We start from the raw sequence: 23,705 nt of genomic DNA, 5'->3' as shown, positions 1-23,705 counted from the left end.
TTAAAAAAAAAAAAAAGATGCCAAGATGACATTGAAACAAAGCAGATCCCTAGGAAACCTACAATAGCCAAGTGAGCAAAGCTCGAGACATCCCTGACAGTATCTAACGGTAGCCTTCTAGACGACAGGTTACATCTCTCTGTGGAGCTGACCCTATGAGAATATCACACACTAACACAAATTTGATTGGGAAGACTAACAGTGGGTTTGCCAAGAAGCCTGGAATACTGAACTTGCTAAAAACTGTGTTCATTTGTGTTGAGATGTCTATAATTTTTTGTGCAGATGTCTGGGCAAAGGAGAGAGCATATCCTTTTGGTGAATCATTGCTTCAAAGCATGTTTTAAAAGGAGCATTTTCCTAAACAAAATACAGTTGTTGGCTATCCCACCTTACATTTATTTAATTTCACCTTTTCTGTGTTGACAGATGAAACTGTAGTCACCAAAAGAGGAAATTGCAGGCTGGGTGGACAAGGTTAATCCTGAGTAAGCCTATGTGGGACTTCCCAGGTGAAAAAGAATGCAGTCTGACATCCCCTTTTATTTATTGACTCATTGGTCATAGTTACCCGCTTTGCACCCTAGCAAAGATAGTTGAGTAATTCAGTGTAAGATTACCACTTGCATTTCTTGTTTAAGATGACTTCTTTTTTTTTTAATTTTTTATTGTTATGTTAATCACCATATATTACATAATTTGTTTTGGTGTACTGTTCCATGATTCATTGTTTGTTCATAACACCCAGTGCTCCATGCAGAACGTGCCCTTCTCAATACCCATCACCAGGCTAACCCATCCCCCCACCCTCCTCCCCTCCAGAAACCTCAGTTTGTTTTTCAGAGTCCATCGTCTCTAATGGTTCGTCTCCCCCTCTGACTTACTCCCCTTCATTCTTCCTCTTCTGTTATCTTCTTCTTTTTCTTTTTTCTTAACATATGTTGCGTTATTTGTTTCAGAAGTACAGATCTGTGATTCAACAGTCTTACACAATTCACAGCGCTCACCGTAGCACGTACCCTCCCCAATGTCTATCACCCAGCCACCCCATCCCTCCCACCCCCAACCACTCCAGCAACCCTCAGTTTGTTCCTGAGATTAAGAATTCCTCATATCAGTGAGGTCATATGATACATGTCTTTCTCTGATTGACTTATTTCACTCAGCATAACACCCTCCAGTTCCATCCACGTTGTAAGATGACTTCTAACTTTAAATATATAGTAATAATTATACACCGTGAACAATTTTAGCCTTTACTCAGATGTCATTAGAAAGGTTGCCACAAAATTGACTTCTGAACATTTACATTTGAATTTTAAAATGTTTGGAAATGAAATATGTAAATTAAGCCACACTCCAGGAGTTGGGATTATAGTCTATCGATGCTTTTAAAAGATTAATAACCTTTACTTATTTCAATTATGATAAAGATTATGATAAGGGAAGAAATAAGCAATCAACTGAATTATAGCAAAAGACCGATTTTTTACTTTCTCTGTGAATTGGGATTGGAAGGCAGTCTGTTCTTATTTTATTTATGTAAATACAGCTCGATTACCTTTCTTGTTAGACTGCACAGTGAATATTTTACTCAGATAATTTCAGAAGAGCAAATACGTTGGCTCACAAGTTGGCTTCCTTGGAAAGTGGGCCCCCTTGTTTCCATCAGTAATGTCACAAATGGGGGGAGCACAAGCTTTTCGTCTTGTTGCCCAGAGGTTCTCTGTTAACAGTGAATGCAGGCTGTGTATGAGTGTGTGTGTTTGTGTGTATGAGTGTGTATATTAGATGACATTTGGAAACAATACTATTTCTCTCTTTTGTAAAAAGATTTGTTTTTAAATTTTATTTTATTATGTTATGGTAGTCACCATACAATACGTCATTAATTTTTGATGTAGTGATCCACGATTCATTGTTTTTAAAAGATTTTATTTATTTATTTCAGAGAGAGAGAGAGAGCAAAAGCATGAGCAGCGGGAGGGGCAGAGGGAGAAGCAGCCTCCCCGCTGAGCAGGGAGCCCGACATGGGGCTTGATCCCAGGACCCTGAGATCATGAGCTGAGCCAAAGGCAGATGCTTAACCTACTGAGTCACACAGGCACCCCTAAACAATATTATTTTTCAGTCATGTCTTTTTTTTAAGTTTTTAATTTTTTTAAAAGATTTTATGCATTTATTTGAGAGAGAGAGAACACGAGCGTGGGAGGGGCAGATGGAGAAGCAGATTCCCCACTGAGCAGGGAGCCTGATGTGGGACTTGATCCCAGGACTCTGGGATCATGACATGAGCCCAAGGCAGACGCTTAACTAACTGAGCCACCCAGGCACCCCACAGTCATGTCTTTTTTGCTAATAGTCTTGGCCCTTTTGCTTATTATGTAGCATTGACTTAGGAAATTTGAAAAAAAAAAAAACTTCAAAGATCAATTTAAACACCAGTTAATTATTGATAATACCTAAAACTTAAGCAGTTCTGAGTTCTATTAACCAACCAGAAGCACAGTTGTGCTGCTTTCGAACAAGTTGGGAGAAATGAAAGTCAAATTCCCTTTTTCACTTCATTTCAATATAACAAGCAGGGTTATATTTAACACATTTCAAAGCATTTTCTTTCTCATTTTAGGTGCCACATTGAACTTGAATGGTGCCTAATTGAGTGTTTTAATTGCTAGGGACCAGCACTGCCAGGAAAGTTAATTGACTGCTACATAAAAATGTCACCTTCTATTTATATTTATATAAAACTTTATAGTTTACAAACACTTTCATATGTGTAACCTTAATTAATGTTCACAGTGACTCTGTAATGTAGATAAAGCATAAGCAGAGAAACAGAATTAAGAGTGAGCAGGAGGTTTGCTCAGAGCTGTCCGGTAATGTATTCAGAATTCAAATACACATCTTTGGATTCCAGTACACCCTGTAGTGTGTTTTAGAAAAGCAATCCACATCGCAGTGGGAAGCCAGGGTGGAAGTGAGGAGAAATTAAAGCAAAGAACCTAGGTAGGAAGCTATTAAAAAGTTAAGAAGATGATTTAAAAAGGAAGGGTGTGAGGTTATTGACACCTTAATTTAAGAGAGGCCATGAGAACTAGTTACATTGATGAGCAGTAAAAGGGGGGATGGATTTGGAAAGTGAGGGTGGGGGAGGACCCCAGGCCACACCAGAAGTTCTGGTCTGGGTGACAGAGAGCCTAAGACTAAAAAATTAGTGGCTTGGGCAAGGCTTATGGAGGGTAGGGTTTGGTTGAAAGCATCTGGACCAGCATCCTGGATTCAGACCATAAGAATTCTGAAATACGGATTTGGAGGGCTCAAATTAGTAGAGAGAGAGAGAGAGAGAGAGAGCCAACACTAGGTGGTCAACAGTGTCTGAGAAGCATCAAGCTTTCAGAATTATTTTTCATGAGTTTTTAAAATAAATGTTTGCCAATAATGAGATGAGATGATGATGCTCGAAACCCAGCAAGAGTGATCACGAACATTAGCTCCTTTGTATTTCATTTCACCGCGGTCTTCCTGATTTAACACACATCTTTCTCATGTCTTGCTCCAACGCGAGGGAAGACTTAAGTGTCATTGGCAGTATTTCTGACTGAACGGTGGTGACCGTTTGTGTTCAGCGGGGACGAGGTTCTGCACAATCTGACCTACAGATTCTGCCTCCAGTGCTCTTTATCGTATGCTGCACCTGCTCCGTGACCATGTTCCCGTGGCTGCAGCTGGGGAGGTGAATGCCAAATTAAAAGTGGGGTCTGCTCCCATCTCTGAGTGAGCGGCCAGGAGTGCTGCCTGCTAATGACATCATTCTTCAGGGGCTCCTGATAGCTGATGTCATTCGGCCGGGGCAGAGGCACAGTTCTGTGCACAGAAACGACATTGGCAGCGCCCCCCACTCCCACTTCCCATTCCCAACACTTGCCCCTTTGCTGCTCCAACCAGAGCACCCCCAGCCTCTTTGCTGTTCCAAAGAGGCTCAGAACCCACCTCCATCAGGGATGGAGTTCTTCTCTCTTTGTCACTTCCACTGGCTACTGGAATCCTTTATACACCGGTTGGTAGAACACATGGTGTTTCAAGCTAGTTTCTCTTTCAGGTGCCTCATTAAAATTGAACAGAGTTTCATTTAGGGTCCTATTTGTTGGGTCTGGTATGGCCATAAATTGTAGTCATTCACAAAATGTTTATGTGGATTTTCAGCAACTCCTTAGGGAAGGTGTAGTTTCTATTATGAATAATATGGGAGAAAATAGACCTAGTAGAGGAATGTAGGGGAAAACATTAAATGTGCAATCCTTTTGTGGGATTTTATGGTTTCAAATGGGATTTTATAGTCTCTTGGTTAATTTCTTTAAAGATTTTATTTATTTTTGAGAGAGAGAGAAAGTACGCATGAGTGGGGTGGAAGTGGCAGAGGGAGAAGCAGACTCCCCACTGAGCAAGGAGCCTAATGCGGGACTTGATCCCAGGACCCTGGGATCATGACCTGAACCGAAGGGAGATACTTAACCGACTGAGCCACCCAGATACCCCTTGTGGTTAATTTAATATCCCAATGTGACAGAAGAAGGCTGATAATGTGGGGGACTTGCATCACCCCTCCTTGCTGAACTACCAAGGAGCACCCCTGTTGGATGGGCCCAGTGGCTACATTTACTCCCCTGGCTGAGGATTCACGCTCTCAGGCTCCTGCAGGAGAGAACGACTTCCCTTAGGTTAGGAGGTCAGAATTGAGCTCCGAAGTCCACTTGAGTATGTTCTTCAGACAGGTTTGTCCTGGGGGTAGAAGCTCTTGTAATTTCCCTTCCATTCTAGAAAAATGAAGCTGGTACCTTTCTTCAAGGAAATCCTTCATTAATTTTTTTTAGAAATAATATTGTTTTTCTGTAAGTAGAGGAAGAGATAAAGATTGTGTATTGGATTTGTTTTGAAGTCAAAGATTGCCGTTTTTACTCAGTGAAAATTAAGATTGTAGGAGAAATCATGTTTTGCAGTATTTGTGCTTGTTAAACATGGGAACTTGGAGAAGGAGAGAATTAAGTAGAGATGAGAAAAAAAGAAAGAATGACAGGAAAATTATTGCACCTTCCCTGCCAAACCCACAATCAAGCTGTTTGCAAATACACACACACACACACACACACACACACACACACACACACACACACAGGAAAAGACCCCCAGGTAGTGCTTAACCAATAATGCTCTGATGATATTTTAAGTCAGCAAAAAATCCTTCTCAATTATTCAAAATCATACAGTAGGATCTTTTATGAAGATTGGTAAATAACACAACTCTGTAAGTTTGTGCAGACGTGATACATGACATAAATAACATTTGTGTCTTTTATTTACATAGAACTATAAAACATACTCATGGGTTAAAGTCATGTATAAATATGCATATTATATTCATATATAGGTAGACATAAATAAGTATAATAAGAGATGCCTACATAGCATAAATAGATGGTAAAAAGATAGAGCCATAGAAATACAGTGAACGTGGAGTTCACCTGGATGAGACCACCATGTGATACTCGCCTTGCCCATTTTTCCAGACTCTGTCTGCACCTGGTCTGCACAGTGCGCCACTCCAGGCACGAAACTCGTCCTGGTTCTGCACAGCCATGAGCACTGCACAGCTCCTCCTCCTGGTGGATACAAATCCACCTTCTCTAGCTGTTCCTTTTCTCTCTGGTCCCATCCGCCTGCGCCCGGGGGGCAGCACACTGAACAGCATCCCCCCTCCTCCACGTAAGCTACCAAAGGAGTACAGCCATGGGCCATTGCTTCCCATGAACCATTTCTGACATCCCTGTAAGGGTGGACGGCTGTGCCGCCTCCTCTCAGAGAAACCCAGCCCCCCAGGCATTTTCTCACGCCCCAAAGAGGGGAATGAGAATGTCGCCACCACCCTGAAGATAAGACTTTTTTGTCGAACCCATGGCCTACTGTGTAGTCACTCTGTTGGGCTCATGAACAAAATCCCCCAGAGGTGCTGCTGACTTTGGTTGGTCAGTATTTGCTTTATGCCACATCATTATCGTAAGTCCATACAAGTTCCGTATTTTGTTTTATTTGCATTTATCTTTTTTTTTAACCATCCACCAACTCTGTTATCATTCCTTCTTGTCTTGTCAGCACTTATTCATGTACGTACTTAATAGGCTTACTTAATTTTTTTAATTTTTTAAAAGATTTTATTTATTTATTTGAGAGAGAGAAGAGAGAGAATGAGCAGGGGAAGGGAGAGGGAGAAGCAGGCTCCCCATTGAGCTGGGAGGCCGACCCGAGGCTCCATCCCAGGATTCCGGGATCATGACCTGAGCCAAAGGCAGATGGCTAGCCGACTGAACCACCCAGGTGCCCCTAATAGGCTTATTTTAAATCTACTTTTTATGCCCTTATGAAGATAGATATAAATGTATATTAAAGCATGAAAAGTAAACCCTTAGGCTTTCCTCCAGCACTTTGACTCTGTACATAGTGTATGATGAAGATCCCTGTCTGTGGGTCCATGAGTAACATTAACTTAGTGTTCCCAGCGACTGCAGAGCGCTCTCCAAAATACCAGTTTATGCTGCCACCAGCCACCCAGGAGAGGTCACATTTCCCCATATCTCTGTCAGCCCTTGATATCATCTGCCTTTCTAAGTATTGCAAATCTAAAGAGTGTAGATTTTATTTTAATTTGCTTTTCTTCCATTACTACTGAAGTTGAGCATGACCCTCTTTATATTCTTATGAGATATTTGGGTATCCTATCTATGAATTTCCTTTGCCCACTCTACCACCATTCTTCCTGTTTTGATTTAGTTCCTTCATGTGAACAGAATCTCTGATTATATAGATATTGTTGTGAATATCTTTGTCAAGACAGTCTCTGGTCTCTTAACTTCACCTTTGATTGTCTTCCATGGGATCTTGATTAAGAAGTCTCTGAGCTCCCGGAACGTCTGTTTCTACATTATTTTCTGTGTTCACTCTGTGTTTATATTTCCACTGTCTACATTTAGGTCTTCCATCCACATTGAGGGTTGTAGATGCAGTACAAGTAGGCATCAATTTCTTCTTTCTTTATATAGTGAGCCAGTCTCCCTAATATCATTTATTAAATGACCCATACTTCCCACTCTTCTTCGTCCACCAAGATACTACAGTGGTGTCTTCAGAGATGATTCTAGTTCTGTGAAATGTACTGAAGCTTTCTCTATGGATGTTTTATCTATTTAAAAATATGTTTTTTCTCGGGACTCCTGGGTGGCTCGGTCATTAGGCATCTGCCTTCGGCTCAGGTCATGATCCCAGCGTCCTGGGATCGGGTCCCACATTGGGCTCCCTGCTGAGCAGGGAGTCTGCTTCTCCCTCTCCCTCTGCCTCTCACCCTGCTTGTGTGCTCTCTCTCTCTCTGTCAAATAAATAAATAAATAAAATCTTTAAAGAAATGTTTTTTTCTTATATTTGTTGACAAAAATCTGTCTGTATGTGTTCAATTAAATTTAATAATTGTGTTATGTCTCATCTCTAGGTTTGTTTTTTTATTCCCTTTATTGATCAGTTATCAAACAGGTGTTAGTATTACTAAATGTAGTTGTTGATTTACATATTTTCTGCCCTAATCTCTGATTTTTTATCTTGAATTATATGATGGAAAAGTTATTCTTTCTGCCTTCTTTGTTTCACATTTTCCTGGTAGATTTTTTTCCCCATTTCTTCAACTCCTGCTTTTCTGTAGCCTTTTGTTTTATGATGTTGCATGGATCCAATTTTTTTTATAGATTTTATTTATTTATTTAATTGACAGAAAGAGAGAGAGAGAGAGAGAGAGAGCGTGAGAGGGAACACAAGCAGGGAGAGTGGGAGAGGGAGAAGCAGGCTTCTGGCCGAGCAGGGAGCCTGATGCGGGGCTCGATCCCAGGACCTTGGGATCATGACCTTAACCAAAGGCAGTTGCTTAACCAACTGAGCCACCCAGGTGCCCCTGCATGGATCCAATTTTTAATGGGGTGTGTGTGTGTGTGTGTGTGTGTGTGTGTGACTTTTGACATCTATTTAACACCTATGTGTTTAATCTTATATCAAAGTTATTTTAGATTTTAGTTCTATCAATAGTCCCATATTTTCTATTTACTATTTCCTGTTCTCTGCCTTTACTCTGGACCAGATAGACTCACTCAAGTACCGGTAGTTAGATTTACAATATGATCTGTTTATATTAAATGGTCATAAATATGCTGCAATCATAGTTTCACACACATGAAGTTCTTTGTCCTAATTATTCAATTCAGTCACAGAGTTTGTTAATTTATTCAAGAAAGAATTAGTTGCTTGTTAAGTGTATTAATCTAGGCATGGGAACAAAATACCTTGGTTCTTCAGACTAGCATTTTTCACGTTGTCTAGGAGTGATGACAATACCTGGAGGATTTCACTCTGTATCATTCACTCAGACTCAGAACCTGTTACTGCTGAAACCCACCTAGTCTGAGTTTTCACCATGAAGACATTGAAACAAAGTTGCAGAGAGTGGTCCACTGACACACAGCTGTCCTAACTGCCTGGAGAGTCAGTTGAAAATTTATGCTGATGTGACTATTGTGTGGATGGAATATAGAGGAACAAGCATGCTATTTGTCTATTTCTAGGCATTTAACAATACTGCTCCTTCATTATATCACTAATTCAGTGCCCTGAAATTTATCAAAGTAATTGGATTGACTTGGAGCTTCATTGAAATGGTGTAACCACCTTTTTATTCCCTTGTTTCACTATGACATATTTCAGCATTTTGTTTCGAGGGAGGGAGAGAGAATCCCAAGCAGGCTGCACACCCAGTGTGGAGCCTGATGCAGATGGGGCTCCCCAAGCTTCTAAAGAAGGATGACCTTCTCTAAGTCAGTGTCATGGAAAATACTTCTCAAGTAAATAACCTGTTATTACTGACAACCCTTGTAAAAAAGCTGCTTGGGAAAGGGAGCTAAGTTTCAAAATGAATGCCAGTGCTTTAATGAATCTTGCCTATCCCTGTCATGTAGCCTCGCCGTCATCCTCTCTGGTCAGAGTCACCTGGCTTTGCTGCCATCTATATAAACACAAGTAAAATAATTGCAAGCCATCTGGATGAGTCTTTTCTCCACCTGGATTAGTAAAACACGAGCTAGGTTTCATTTTCTTTTTTTCTAAACTTATTTTATTTAAATTCAAATAGTTAACATACAGTGTATCATTAGTTTCAGAGGTAGAGGTCAGTGATTCATCAGTCTTACATGTAACACCCAGTGCTCATTACATCACATGCCCTCCTCAATGCCCATCACCCAGTTACCCCACCCCCTCCACCTCCCCTCCAGCAACCCTCAGATTGTTCCCTAGAGCTAAGAGTCTCTCATGTTTTGTCTCCCTCTCTGACTTAGTAGGTTTCATTTTCTTGATGCCATGATGACTCAAATAGCTTTTCTTTAAATATGAGAGATGCAAGTTAGTTTGGGTTCATCAGAAAACTACTCAATTTTATGACCAAGTGTTCTGTGTAAGCACATTACTGCCCTCAACCGGGGGAAAAGTAACCTGGCTTTCTCCTCAGTCGGAGGTGACTCCGACTTATTAAATACAGAAATTCTCATGAATTCTCAAGTTATTCATCATTTTTCAATGTTAAAGAAACTACTTATTTCCGCATGACATGGCTATGGACATGAAACAACTTCCATGAAGAAACATCTCTCATGACTAGGGACTAGAATCTCTCCCGGAAACCACCCAGATCCTTCCACCACAGCCGGTTATAGCCATTGGTTGAAAAGCGCGGACGTGACCTGTTCTTCTTCAAAGTGATTTGGCAGGAGATACTGTCATCCTTCTCAGAGTTTGTTTTAGTGTTTTTACCTCCCCCAATTCCAAGCAATTTGTCTTTCCTCTTCTTTGTGTGCAATTTGTAACTTTCCAGCTGATGGGAACAACAGTTCCTGTTTCTCTTCATTATAATTCTACATTATGCCTTAAGGAATTCTTTTTCCTTCTAAAACCCTCTAATTGTATTTTCTCCCATGGGCTTAATTGATAATTTTTAACAATTTGGGGGAAAAAGTTATTTTTCTTACCTATGTACTTATGTTGTCATATTTATGGCTCTATGGTTCTCACAGTCTGAAAGTCCAAAATACTTTGTTTAGAAAAATCATTGTAGAAGAGTTAGTTGCTCTCGTCTCTGATTTATTCCAAAGTTACACTATTTTTATGTCAATGGAACTACTCTGTTGGCTGGTATTCACCTTAGGGACCTTGTGCTTTAGTCTTCACCTGCTAGGAACCCTTTATCTGGTGCATGCAGGGTGTGTATATTGTTGGGCACCCATACATATGTGTGTTCTGACTTATATTTGCCATGCTCTCTTGTATTTCTGAATTGAGCCTTTAGGGAGTTCTTGAGCTCTGATTCCAATATTAGCACTGAATTCTTACTCTCTTTAGTTCTGTTGACATATATTAGTGAGCTTTTGAATATGCATAACCCCATATGAAAGACAAAATTTCAGTACTGGACACTGGCTGAATTTGGGACACCTTACTGAGTACAAACAAGCCAACCAACCAACAAATAAACACAGACCTTTCTTTAGGTAATAAGTAGTAATCTTTTTTCTGAGATTTATTTATTTGAGAGAGAGAGAGAGCATGAGTGGGGAGGGACAGAGGCAGAGGGAGAGAGAAACAGAGAGAAATAGACTCCCCACTGAGCAGGGAGCCCAATGCGGAACTCATTCTCATGACCCTGAAATCATGACCTGAGCTGAAACCGAGAGTCAGATGATCAACTGACTGAGCCACCCAGGCACCCCAGTAATCTTAAAATTATACTTCCAAACTATTTTTCCCTTGCTTCTATCAATGACAGAATGTTTCTATTCTGCAGGAGACTAGGAAGATACTGTCAATCAAATAGAGAGGGGTCTTATTAAAAGAGAACCCAGCACACATGATGGTTTTCCTCTAGTCACAATTTGAAATGAATAAAAACAACACAGATGGATGGATGGATGGAGTATAGATGGGCAGTGTTACAAAAAGATTTGGTTTTGTTATTGACAGTAGATCAATTTCCACTTGAGGTGAAGCAAACTATTGCAGGTTTGGTTCTCCAGGAAGCAGTCTCTGAGAGAGAGTTTAGTGTGTAGGGTGTTTATCAAGGAGTACCCCAACAATCCACACAGTGGAAGGAGGGCAAGGAAGAAGGACTGGGCACAGGGAGGAGGTGAGCTGTGGTGCAGGCTGATACAGCCTTAGCATCCCTGCAGGGAGCTCTGGAGAAGGGAGAGTCCTTCAGAGCTGTTGTGAGTTTGGGCACAATTGCCCTCCTCAGTCAGTCATCGGATGTGGGCCACCCCAAAAAGAGCCTGTCCTTTGTAAGGTGTATCTCTGCAGCAGGAGCAGTCTTCAGAGTGGCTGATAACTGAAGGGTGTTACCTGACATCACTCCCAGAATCTGGGGCACACAGCCTTTCTTGAAAAGGAATCTGGGCATTAACTCCTACCACTTACATAGAGGCCAAACAGCTAGAGATATGCATGTTAAACACTTTTCTTAAAAAATATCTTTTCCTTAAATTGATCCCACTTTCTATAATGACATTAGTCCAATATGTCAAATAAGAAACAAAAAGGGGGAAGCGGCTGGGCGTTTGACTCAGTTGAACGTCTGCCTTCAGCTCAGGTCATGATCTGCCCCGCATCCAGGCTCCCTACTCAGCAGAGAGCCTGCTTCTTCCTCTCCCTCTGCCCCTCCCCCCCATGCTCTCTCTCTCTTGCTCTCCCTCTCAAATAAATAAAACCTTTTAAAAAAAGAGAAATGAAAAGGATCACAGTGTATGATGTTAGCCTAATTGAACTAGACTTTTGTCATCAAAACAATTTGTAAGCCAGAGAACCTCTTTAGTTCTTTGATTCCTGTGATTTCTTTAATTTATTCAGGTAATATCTATGCATTTACTGTTAATGCACTAGGGTCAGTGGCAGGACCTACAGACAAATAACTACGGCACAGCAGCAGGTAACAGATGTCTTGAAAAGGAAGCAGCAAGGGTGAGAAATATTTCAGCTTGCTGTGGGAGAGCAATGGATAGACAAATAAGAAAAGCACTGATTTCCACATAACACCATCAAAGAAATATGTATGCTTCTCTACTTTTAGAAGTAGAGAAGATGACATCTAGCCAGTTCTGGTGGTGAGGTAGGATGGGAAGTCTCGAGTCCAGAAAGATTCCAAGAGAAACTGCGTTGAGTCTCAAAGGGGATCTGGAGCCTGAAAAGTTCTCCAAAGTAGCTAACAACTGAGTTGAGTGTTCACACCATAAGATGGTAAGGGCGGGAATGGGGTCCAGGTAGGGCAGGGGGCAGAAATAGGGGAAGGGTATAGTTCCTTGCATTCAGAGTCAATAAGGCTGAAACAAAGAATCCCCAGCGCAGGCAAGCAGGATGAGTCAGCACAGATATAGGCATCATATCTTGTAGTGTTTGTTAGTTTGTTACCTTCTATTTGATCCTGAAAGTAGTGAAATAATTGAGGCAGAGGGATGTGAGCAGAGGGACAGGCTCACAACTGTGTTTTAGGACCTTAATCTGGTTGAAGCATATAAGATGGATTGTAATGCAGAAAGATTAAAAAAAAAAAAAAGACTAAAAAATCAGGGAGCCCAATTAGGGCACAAATGAAAAAGTTTTAATAAAAAGTGGTGGTTGTGCGTTTGGAAGAAAAGGAGCCAGATCAGGAGATATTGAGGAGTGAAGTAGAGAGACACAGCAGCCCACTGATAGTGGCTGGAGAAAAGTGAAATGCACAACTAGGAAGGCTTTTATGACTCTGACCTTCTTGTAGCCAGGAGGTTTTTTGACAGGAAGAGAGCATGGAAGATGAAACTTGGGTTAAGGGGAAACCTGATACGTTTGGTTTGGGACTTGAGATGCTCCTGGGACATCGAGATGAAGATAGTAGCAGACAACTACATGAGGAGGCATGAAGTTTGAGAAGGAGTTTTTGGTTGAAAATGTAGATTGGGGAATCAGAGGCATGGAGCTGACGTCTGGAGTGGAGGGATAGATGAGGTCATCAGGGAAACAGGGAGGAAGCAAGGCCAGGACAGCGCACCTGGGAATGAGGTTTCCACAAGTGTAAGACCAGTAGGGGGCACACGGCCTACGATGAATTGCTGAACTACTTATTTAAGGTTTTTAACCTCCTTTGTAGTTTGTTTTATGAATTTTTCATATGAATGAGGCACCCACCCTCCTTTTTCCACGGGATCTATGAATTCACAAAGTCTTATAAAACGCTTATCTGTGTGTTATAAACACCCATAAAAAGGAGAGATGGTGACATTTATTATTCCTAAGGATATATTACTGGTTTATTTAATTAACTTAGAAATAATTCAAATCATATTTACCATACTAATAATTGAACAAACCTAATTCTAATTCTATATAGATATATCTACTTAAGGAAATAGGCATGTGCACAGACTGCTATACTCACATTATACTCATACGGCATCCTGTGATACTTTCCACTGTAGAATCTTCAACAGCAGGCTCTGAGAGTACGTAGAGGAAGAGTTTAATCATGTTGTGTGAACAGAGTAGAGAACTATGTGGCATAGGGCTAGTAATCCACAATTTTGGAATCTACAGCATGTTCTAAGTAGCAGAATGAGACAAACAACCGGCCTTATGGGTGGAGAGATAATTGAGTGATATGCTCAAGTCACAAGTCACACACACTCATCAGCCTTGTGGTTTTAGAGCCACAACTCTCATTACAGGGGACAGTATGGGGCTGGAGGTCTCTGCTGGTCCTGGGCATATCTAGTAGGAGTACAGGCACCAAAGATGCGTGTGTAATTGGTACTGAACTTTCAGAGATCAGCCATGGGATTTGCATTCCCATAGTGGGCAGGATTCGCAGACTCAATTTTTGGAGACTTCATGAAGCAGGCAAGATATAAAACAAGAAGATTTCTTGAAGGGTAAGAAGAGAGAGCTTGTTGGATGGAATGGGGAAAAGGAGCTGGGAAGATGTGAATATCCATTGCTGTAACCCAGAACACTGGCTTAAGGCAGGCTCTTTGAGCAGTCTGAGACCAGCAGCTCTCAACCTGAGGACTGTATGGAGGACCAGGGCATTAAATTACCACTAGAGAAGAGATGGCGAATGTGGAGTTAATGAGATTATATATGGCAGTGCAAACTGCCAATACACAAACAGTGTATTTGATTTTTCCCAGTGAACTGTGGGCTCTGGGACAAAAAAAAAAAAAAAAAAATGGTAGGAAAAGGAGAGAGAGTGCAATGCAAACTGAGCAGCTTCTGTGCACCCCTGGGCCCTATGCCTGCTTGTTACATGAAGCCCTCACCAACACTCATGAATTGTGTCATCACTTTATGCAGGAAGAAACCAAATCAACTTAGAGAAAGTGGACCAAGAAGACACTGCAAATTACCCAAGTTTGTCTGACACCCAGCCCATGTTTCTTTTACTATGTCATACTTCTCTCTGGGAAGAAAATAAAAGCTCATTTTTTCCCCTGTGAGGAAGGATATACAATTAATTCTTGAGGGACAAGACATAGAAACGTCTTAGGCTGACTCAACATTCTTGTTAAGGGTTTAGAAAGAGAAAGAGTCGAAACTAACATTTGGCTGCATTGGATAGCTCCCAACTGCCTGAGAGAGATGAGCCCCGCCCTCGCAGAGGATGGTATCAACAAACCTTGTAATTAGTGACATTTAGCAGGTATTTACATACTTCCCGTCGGAAGGTTATGTCCCAACTTGGTGTAGGTCACATTCCAGATCTCTGCTCCTGTGATATTACAAGTTTTCATTGTCAACAAGATTCAGATGATTTACCTTAAGAGGTGAACTAATGAACCAGATAAAGCAGGCAGTGTGTCTCAAAGGTTATTTGGCTTTACCAAGTCATTACGAACATTTTTGAATCACTTGGTTTACCTTTTGCCTTCAATTTTATAACTTATGAATGTAAAATATAAGATTTGGGGCCCTTTAAGAAAATCTAAGGGGCGCCTGGGTGGTTCAGTCGGTGAAGCGTCTGCCTTCAGCTCAGGTCATGATCCCAGGGTCCTCGGATCGAGCCCTGCATTTCTGCATGTTGTATAGCCATTAACAGTTTCATAGTTTTTATGCTTTTGTCTTTTAGATTCTATACAAGAATTAAAAGTGGATTTACACATGAAAATTGCAATAATACAGTATTCTATATTTGCCCATATATTTACTTTTACCGGAGAACCGCATACTTTCACATGGCTTTGTGTTATACCCTAGTGTCCTTTCATTTCAACTTGAAGTAATTCCTTTAGCATCTCTTGTAGGCCAGCCCCAGTGGGGAACTCCCTCTGTTATGGGATCCCACAACATCCTTGGCTGGCTGTATTTTCTTTTATTAACTTCTTTAAAAAGATTTCATGTATGTATGTATGTATGTATGTATGTATGTTTTTAAGAGAGAGAAAGAAAGAGAGCACAAGCAGGGCGAGCAGCAGAGGGAGAAGCAGGAGCCCCGTTGAGCAGGGAACCCAACGCGGGGCCTGATCCCAGGACCCTGGGATCATGACCTGAGCCAAAGACAGATGCTTAACTGACTGAGCCACCCAGGTTCCCCTTGGCTGCCTGTATTTTAAAATATTTTTGATATATATTTAATTTTTGATATCGATTTAATACATTAACTTGTGATTTGGAGTATGTAACTAGGTACTTACTTTAATTATGTACTGTGATTGTGTATTAATTGTGAACACACTGGCAATTAAGAGCAGTATCCCCCAGCTGCTGTGCATGCTGTGTTCTTGTGTCTACTCTTTATAAAGAGTGTTATGCCTGGTCCCTTGCCCCCCTGTTTGCCAACTCTGCCTTCTCACTGAGCCCACATGAGTATGTCTGCATTCTCAGCATTGGGTTTGGGCAAAGAATGAGACAGCTGAGTGTTGTGATAGTTTAAAACACAGTGTTGAAAGGAGGGGATTCTCCTTTGAGCAACACAGGTGAGAGTGAGCACATGGGCTTCCTGGTGCTTGTTTTCACTGCGTTAGAGGTGCAGGTCTTTAGGCATCGGTCATCAGGAGTGTCACTCTGTGGTTCAAGTTCCTGAAATTTACTCCTGGGCCTGCAGTTATATCCCTTACAATTCTATAAACCAATGAATTCCAGAAATTTTGAAATGGTAGAATTTGTTTCTGTTTTCTTTTTAAATCATGATTCTTCTTGGGGAGCCTGGGTGGCTCAGTCAGTTAAGCATCCGACTCTTGATTTTGGCTCAGGTCATGATCGCAGGGTCATGAGATTGAGCCCCACGGTTGGCTCCACACTCAGTGGAGCTCCACACTACAATTCAGATAACAAGCACCAAGCCAGTGAGTGCCTGCTTAAGATTCTCCCTCCCTCTCTCTCTGCTCCTCCCCCCAACTCATGTGTCCTCTCTCTCTAAACAAACAAACAAATAAATAAATGATTCCTCAGTAACTACTTGCCTCTATTCTTGAAAATAACATGCACCTGCTCTTTCTCTATTCTAGAACTTTCTTTTGCTCTCAGAAGTAGACATTCTTATATTTAATAATCACTGATAGTCTACATCCTACATACTGTGTTCTTATTAAATAGATTGAGAATATGATATGTCTTACCTTTTTTTCTTGATCTGGGGAATAGAAAGTAAATCCTTATATTTTTCTTCTCCCTACTATCACTGGTAGAAGTGGAGTCCTTTCCCTTGCCAAGTGATTTTTCAACTTGACTGTTTTGTTTTTTTCCTCACCTTTAAGGCTTATAAAATAGAACCAGCACTAAGCAATGGATTCAGGTGTCCTTGGAAGTTTGTGAACCCCCTGCTTACTCATTCATGCCTCACAGCAACCCCTTCCTTCTGCAAGTAAGGAAAAAGAGACACAGAGGGGCGCTAAAAACTAAAAACAAAAATGACCTACAATTCAGATAACAAGCACCAAGCCAGTGAGTGCCTACGTTTGTCTGAGTAGACTGACAACCAAGTTTCAATATATAAGGAACCAAACAAGAGGAAATGTAGTTAACTTATTTTAAAAATGGTAGTTTATTAAGCATTAATAATATGTACACCAATAGTAAATATTTATTCCATTTGGGGCAACATTTAGAGAAATAGAGTACCTTTGCTACAAGTTGGCACTCTTCTGCCTAATATCAATTGTGAATAATCGTAGCCTAACCCAACCTGATCTTTTCTACCAGCCTCAGGTAGAACCTCATCCTGAGATCTTTTTCTCCTAGTGTCAGATCAACTCACTGCAGATTCAAAGCTCTAACTGCCCATGAGAATCAGCAAACTATCAGCTGTCAGCATTTTTGACATTAAATGCACTGGCACCTTAAGCCGTTTTTGTTTGTTTGTTTGTTTCTCTGGTAAAACCTACCTTGAGCCATCCGTTCACTAGTCCTTCTAACGCTGGCTGTATTTGTAGTTCTGCATTCTCACTCCCAAATGCTTTTGAAAGCATATAGTAGTAATAATAATAATATTAAACAGCAGAATAGCCACAGCTCTGCTCTGTTGACCTCTGCTGCCTATGACTACATATGAAAGCTCCACCAGACAGAGGCTGGTGTATTATGTTCATTGCTGTGTGCCCAGCACACACAGTGTCGCCAAGCACATACCAGGAGCTCAGTGAATGGTTTCCATTCAGATGTTTCCCAGATTGATCTCTTACATCTCCCCCAAGCTGATAATTGAAATGTACCTATAATTGATTAGTGAACAAAATCTGCAGATATCCTACTATTTAATAATTTCATTCTGTGAAATTATCTGGTCTAATAACTGGTTCATATTAAGTTATTGCATACTTAATAATCTCAGTGACAACCTTGCGTGGAAGGTTTCTGAAGTTTCTGAAGTTTCATGAAGTTTCTGAAACACAATTGGTAAGGTCTGAGCTCTCACTCTTTAGTGAACTAGTTTTGTGGCCAAGGGCAAAATCATATCTTTCAGAATCAGTTTCCCCATCTACAAAGTGAGACTATGCATGACAACCCCATAGGGCTGGTAGGAAGAGCATATTGATCACTTGCTCATGATTCCACAACCCATAAGTACCCAAGGTAGGATTCAAAGTTGGCTTCTCTGGCTCCATTTTAAGCATTTTACGACTCTGAAGTCCTGTGAGACCATCCAGGAAGTTCCTGAGGAAGAGTGGACCTGAGGCTAGAAGGTAAAGAGGGGCTTATCAGGGAAGTTAAATCAGAAAAGAGCTTTCCAGACTGAGCTTGGCTATGTCCATGGCTGGCCAGGTTGAAGGCTGTAAACTTGTCCTCATTAGCAACACATAACAACTCAGAAAACTGGCCACAGATCAGTTCATCATTTAAGGTCGCGCACATGGAATGTGTAAAATTGAGGAGTACAGAGTAAAGATGTGATTATCCTAAAAAAAATAAGTCTCTTTCGTTAACATTTGCTATTTGTTGGACGTTAGTCCTAAAAAAATGTTTAACAATGAAATTAGAATCTCTTCTTTTTTTTTTTTAAAGATTTTATTTATTTGAGAGAGAGAGAGAATGAGAGATAGAGAGCACGAGAGGGAAGAGGGTCAGAGGGAGAAGCAGACTCCCCGCTGAGCAGGGAGCCCAATGTGGGACTCGATCCCGGGACTCCAGGATCATGACCTGAGCCGAAGGCAGTCGCTTAACCGACTGAGCCACCCAGGCGCCCGGAATCTCTTCTTGAACATGCTTAAAGTACACCTATTAACAAGGCATGGAATGCATTAAAGGGGGAATTGTAATGATTGTGCTAGTATTAGCAAAGCAGGAAAGAAATCTTTTCTTGTACACATCATTTTCAAAAGCTTCTAAGGGAAAACCAAACCCAAATGCCTCTTTCACAGTATTTACATGAAGAGTGCAGAGTCAGAAATATTTTCATTCAAAAATGATTATTTTCTAAAAAGTCTATTGAAATAAATTAAGTATGTTTGCCGAGGTACAAATTAAGCCATGATTTTCATTTAGAACGGTGAGAAAATGCAAGAGCAGGATAGCACAATTTCAGCTCTTCTCCCAGTTCGTGTGTTTTCGTGCTGGAGCAGTGACTGTATTCCTCTTTCAGTGTCACACAGGAGGGTTGAAGGAAAAGAGAGTGGAGAGCATGTGCACAGTTTACCATCTTTCCTCTTTTACATCTTCTCTTCTTTCTTGCAGTTCCACCTTTTATTCAACCTTTTGAGTTTCCAAGATTCTCCATTGGACAGCGGGTCTTTATCCCATGTGTTGTGGTCTCAGGGGACTTGCCCATCACGATCACTTGGCAGAAGGACGGCCGGCCAATCCCAGCGAGCCTTGGGGTGACCATCGACAACATTGACTTCACGAGCTCCTTACGGATTTCCAATCTCTCCCTGATGCACAATGGGAATTACACCTGCATTGCCCGGAATGAGGCCGCGGCGGTGGAGCACCAAAGCCAGCTGATTGTGAGAGGTAAAGACAGGGACATAAGATGCGCAGCATCGATGCAGTCAGATTCAACAATGCTTACAGAGAGTGTTCACTTGAAATAATATGAAAAGAATTAGAACTCATAGAATTTGCTGTGATTCCATTAAAATAAAACCTGCAACTATAGAAACCAACCACGAACTCCACTAACACCAAACCAAGGTTTTATTTACCGAAAATATGAAGCTCCAAATAATTAGCAGCTAAGAAAGGTATGTAGAAAGAGGTGGGAGTAGGATTTAATGAATGAACTAGGCTTTTCCTACATCGGCCCCAAAAGTCCATGAGCTCCTGCTTTATTGTATTTACTCTATTTAGCACTATTTATAATATTCTTCTTCGAGGGAGGGGTTCCTTTTTTAAAATTCAATTAATTAACATGTAGTGTATTCTTAGTTTCAGAGGTAGAGTCCAGTGATTCATCAGTTGCATATAACACCCTGTACTCAAGTTTGTGCACAAAAGTGGGCATAATTATAACAGCAGAATGAAGCAACCCAAACAGTAACACTAATTCTGTGGAATATATAATGGGTAAAAGGAGTGTGCCCGGCTGAGAACATCTCCAACGAGCACATCAAAGAACAATACACACAGCATGATTCTAGTTAGTAAAAGAAACAAACCCGAGAAAAATATAATATTAGTTTTTAGAATGATGGCTTTAAAAATGTCAAATATTTTTTGCCAGATCACACTTTTTCTAAAGATTCATAAGATAGTAATTTCTTTGTTTTTATTATTTGTTTTAGTGAAGTACAGTTGACACATAGCAAATAGTAGCTTCTTGTATTTTTTTGTTTTAGTTTTAGAAATGTGTAGTTTCAGTTTAGAAATATGTTTTCCTCCTCTCTTCTGTTTAGCATTAGACCTCTCATTAATTTAGGAGGCTATAACAACATTTATTAAATTAAAGTGGAATAATATGTATTTAGAAATTACAATAGAGTGGTCTAGCTTGTAGAAAATATTGGCAGGGGACTCAATGCATCTAAAATGTAAGCATTTGTCTTGTTTCAAATCTGTATTCTGATCACCAAATTCCCATGAAGGCTCTACTCCTCATCTGTAAAATGAGCAGCTAGTATTCTGTAAAGTCTGTTGGGCACAGACATGTGATTTTATGATTCTCCAAGAGCTATATGCATTCATGTCCTAGTATAGTTCTTACCTGTATTGCAAAAGCAACTATATGAAATTAAAGACTTACGTTAATGTTGATTATTTGCATTTTAAAATCTCCAAATATTGGGCTCTCAGAGTAATTGTTGGGAGAGGTTGATTTCCATTATTTTCCAGATAGTTGATAGATCTGAGCAGGTTCTTTCTTGAGCAAAGGATTCCTGTGTCCTTCCTTAGTCTTTGAACCTTGTCCTCATGACATCTTTCCTTCCTTTCTGGCTGAAGAGTAATGTACTTTCTATGTACTTCCCAACAAAAGAGACTGAAGCTACTTAGAGTTTATATGAAGAAACCAAATTTGTATTTGTAAAAAACGATTTTCCCTGAGTAAGAAAATATATTTTCAGTCACATACGAACTAAAAATACAAGTGACAGTTTTTTCTCTTTCTACCTTGTGCTTTTGAGTGTAAGAATAGGAACACATGAATTTATTTCTCATTTTTTGAAGATAAATAAAAATGGAAGCCAATGTGGTATCCATTTCCCAAATGTTTTCTTACATGAGGAATTGACTCTTACTCTTATTTGTGAAGGGCAAAGCAGTACATCAGCCTGTCTCCTGAATAATCTGCTCTGAAAGATGCAAGTCAGAGAACGGAATGTTAGACGAAAGTGTACACGCTTGCTGTTTGCATCACTTACCCTTGCAGGGAAGGTAACAGGATTTTTTTGACCAAGGGCAGAGGTCAGATGAACTGAAGTTGAGCCTAGCCATTTGAGAGGATGTGGTTGATCACGATCTGATTAGTGGCTCCATGTGGTTGTTCTTCAAATATGTCAAATAAACTTCTGTGAAATTAACATCAAATCACCAATGAGATAAGGTAATTCTGAGAAAGGGAATGTGTTTCACAAGCAGGTCAGTGGTTGGAGACGTAGTCAAGGACAAGATGATGTGGGACAGTAATCCTCAATCTAGACATCTTAACAGATTTAAGAAAACACTGATAACATTTTCTGGCCCTAGCTAAGCCCAATTAAAACATAATCCGTGGGAGTAGATCCGTCTTTCATATTGACAGGGTATTACTTTCTCCTCCCCCCAAAAAAATCACCTATTGGTGGTTCTCAAATTTTGTCACACATTAGAATTACATGGGAAGCTTTAAAATTCTTAATGTCTAGGTTGCAGCCCATACTAATTAAATAGCCATCTTTGGAGGTAATGGTTAAAGTAATGACAAGGAGTTGAATTTGCAATATCTTTTGGAGGCAAAGCAAACAAAACATGTTTATAAAGTGAATGTTGCCAATGAGAGGAAGCACATGTGTTGCTTAATAGGGTAAATAGAAGTCTTTAACAGAAGTGGAGAAGAAACAGAGTGGCAGTGTGACATAGGAAACGATGAGGGAGGAACAAGAAGGTCCAGACCCAAGGCATTCCAGGATTTGAGGTTCCAGGAATCAGCAAAGGAAACAGAGAGGGAAAAGGAAAAGCCGGTGAAATAAGAGGAAGTCCAGCAGACTGTGGGGGTACTGGAAGCAAATTAGGAAATATGTCAAGAAATGCAGGTAATAATGTACATAAAATCTCACTGGAAATAGAAAAAGGAAATCCAAGAATTGGTCATTGGGTTTAGGGAGATGGACATTGTTTATGACCATGAAGAGTTCTGTGGTTGCAGTGAATGTCAGATTAGTAGGGCTAGTGAATGGAAAGGGAGGTGAATAAATGTGTGGGAATTCAAGGAAATATGTATGATTATTTTCAGAAACATTGCTATGATGGGAGGCAGAAAAATGGAGAGGAAGTTGAAGAGGACATGGGACATGGGACAAGAGAAGCTTACATGCTGATGGGAATGAGTCAGAGAGGAAAGAAACATGTGCCACAGATAAAGAGGACATAATTACAGGATTATTCAGATATTTTCATGGAGAGGTAAAAGGGAAAAACAGTAAACAGCGCCTCACTGAACTTGGGAAAATGTCGAACTCCAACATATACATAGTTAGAGTCTCAGAAAGAGGGGGAGGGAACAATATATTTGAAAAATAATGATTGGAAATTTTCCAAATGTGAGGGAAAATATAAATCTACATATCAAAATGACCAATGAAACCCTCACAAAATAAGGACAAAGAAAAACCATGCCATGGCACATTCTAATTAAATTGTTAAAAACTAATAATAAAATATTAAAAGTAACCAGAGAAATTTGACTTGTTACATCAAGACGACCAAGTAGGAAAACTTTAGGCTACTCATCAGAAACAACTCAAGCCAGAACAGAATGGAACAGTAGCTTTAAAGTGCTGAAAGGAGGGGGTGGAGGAACATTTGTCAGTCTAGGATTCTATAACCAGCAAAATACCCTCTTCAAAAATGGAGGCGAAATAAATACATTTTTAGACAAGTAAAGATTTAGAGAATCACCAGCTAGATTTTACTACAGTAAATTTTAAAGAATGTTCTTGAAGCTAAAAGAAAACAATTCCATGTAAATTGATCTACAAGAGGAATGAAGATCTCTTGATATGATAAATTTATGGCTAAAGATAAGATACACCTTATTATCATTTTCATTTCCTTTAAAATATTTAGATGTTTTTGTTTAAACATAATAATTTATAGCATGCAAAAATAAAATGTACAATAATATCACAAAGAACAGGAAGAAGGAAAGGGGAATTTTCCTGTTGTAAAATTGATCCTATGTTATACATGAAGCGGTATAATATTATTTGAACATAGATGCTGCTAGCTAAATATGTCCAATGCAAACTCTTGAGCAGTTATCAAAAATGAAACAAGTATGGATATTAATCCAACAGAATAGATTAAAAGAACATTATAATATACTCAATTAGCTAGGAAAAAAGTGGGAAAAGAGGGATAAAATACAAAGAAGAGATGGAAAATAGACGGAAAACTTAAATACAACTATATCAATACTTGCATTAGGTATAAATGGACTAAACCTACCGATAAAAAGCAAAGATTATCAATTATTTTTTAAGATT

General features: G+C 40.0%; 1 protein-coding gene across 1 annotated transcript in view; it reads left to right on the top strand.

Moving 5' to 3' along the window:
- DSCAM (DS cell adhesion molecule) overlaps positions 1–23,705 on the top strand; it is an 822,687-nt gene that overhangs the window by 527,377 nt on the left and 271,605 nt on the right. The window contains exon 9 of the mRNA XM_073887019.1: positions 19,261–19,539. Coding sequence (XP_073743120.1) covers positions 19,261–19,539 — 279 coding nt within the window. The remainder of the gene's footprint in view (positions 1–19,260; positions 19,540–23,705) is intronic.

Source organism: Callorhinus ursinus, unplaced genomic scaffold, assembly GCF_003265705.2.
Source record: "Callorhinus ursinus isolate GAN/ISIS: 27379988/994484 unplaced genomic scaffold, GSC_fseal_2.0 scaffold75, whole genome shotgun sequence".
Classification (NCBI taxonomy): Eukaryota; Metazoa; Chordata; class Mammalia; order Carnivora; family Otariidae; genus Callorhinus; species Callorhinus ursinus.
The sequence above is the reverse complement of the archived record's forward strand: the minus strand, read 5'-3'. Positions and strand labels throughout refer to the sequence as shown.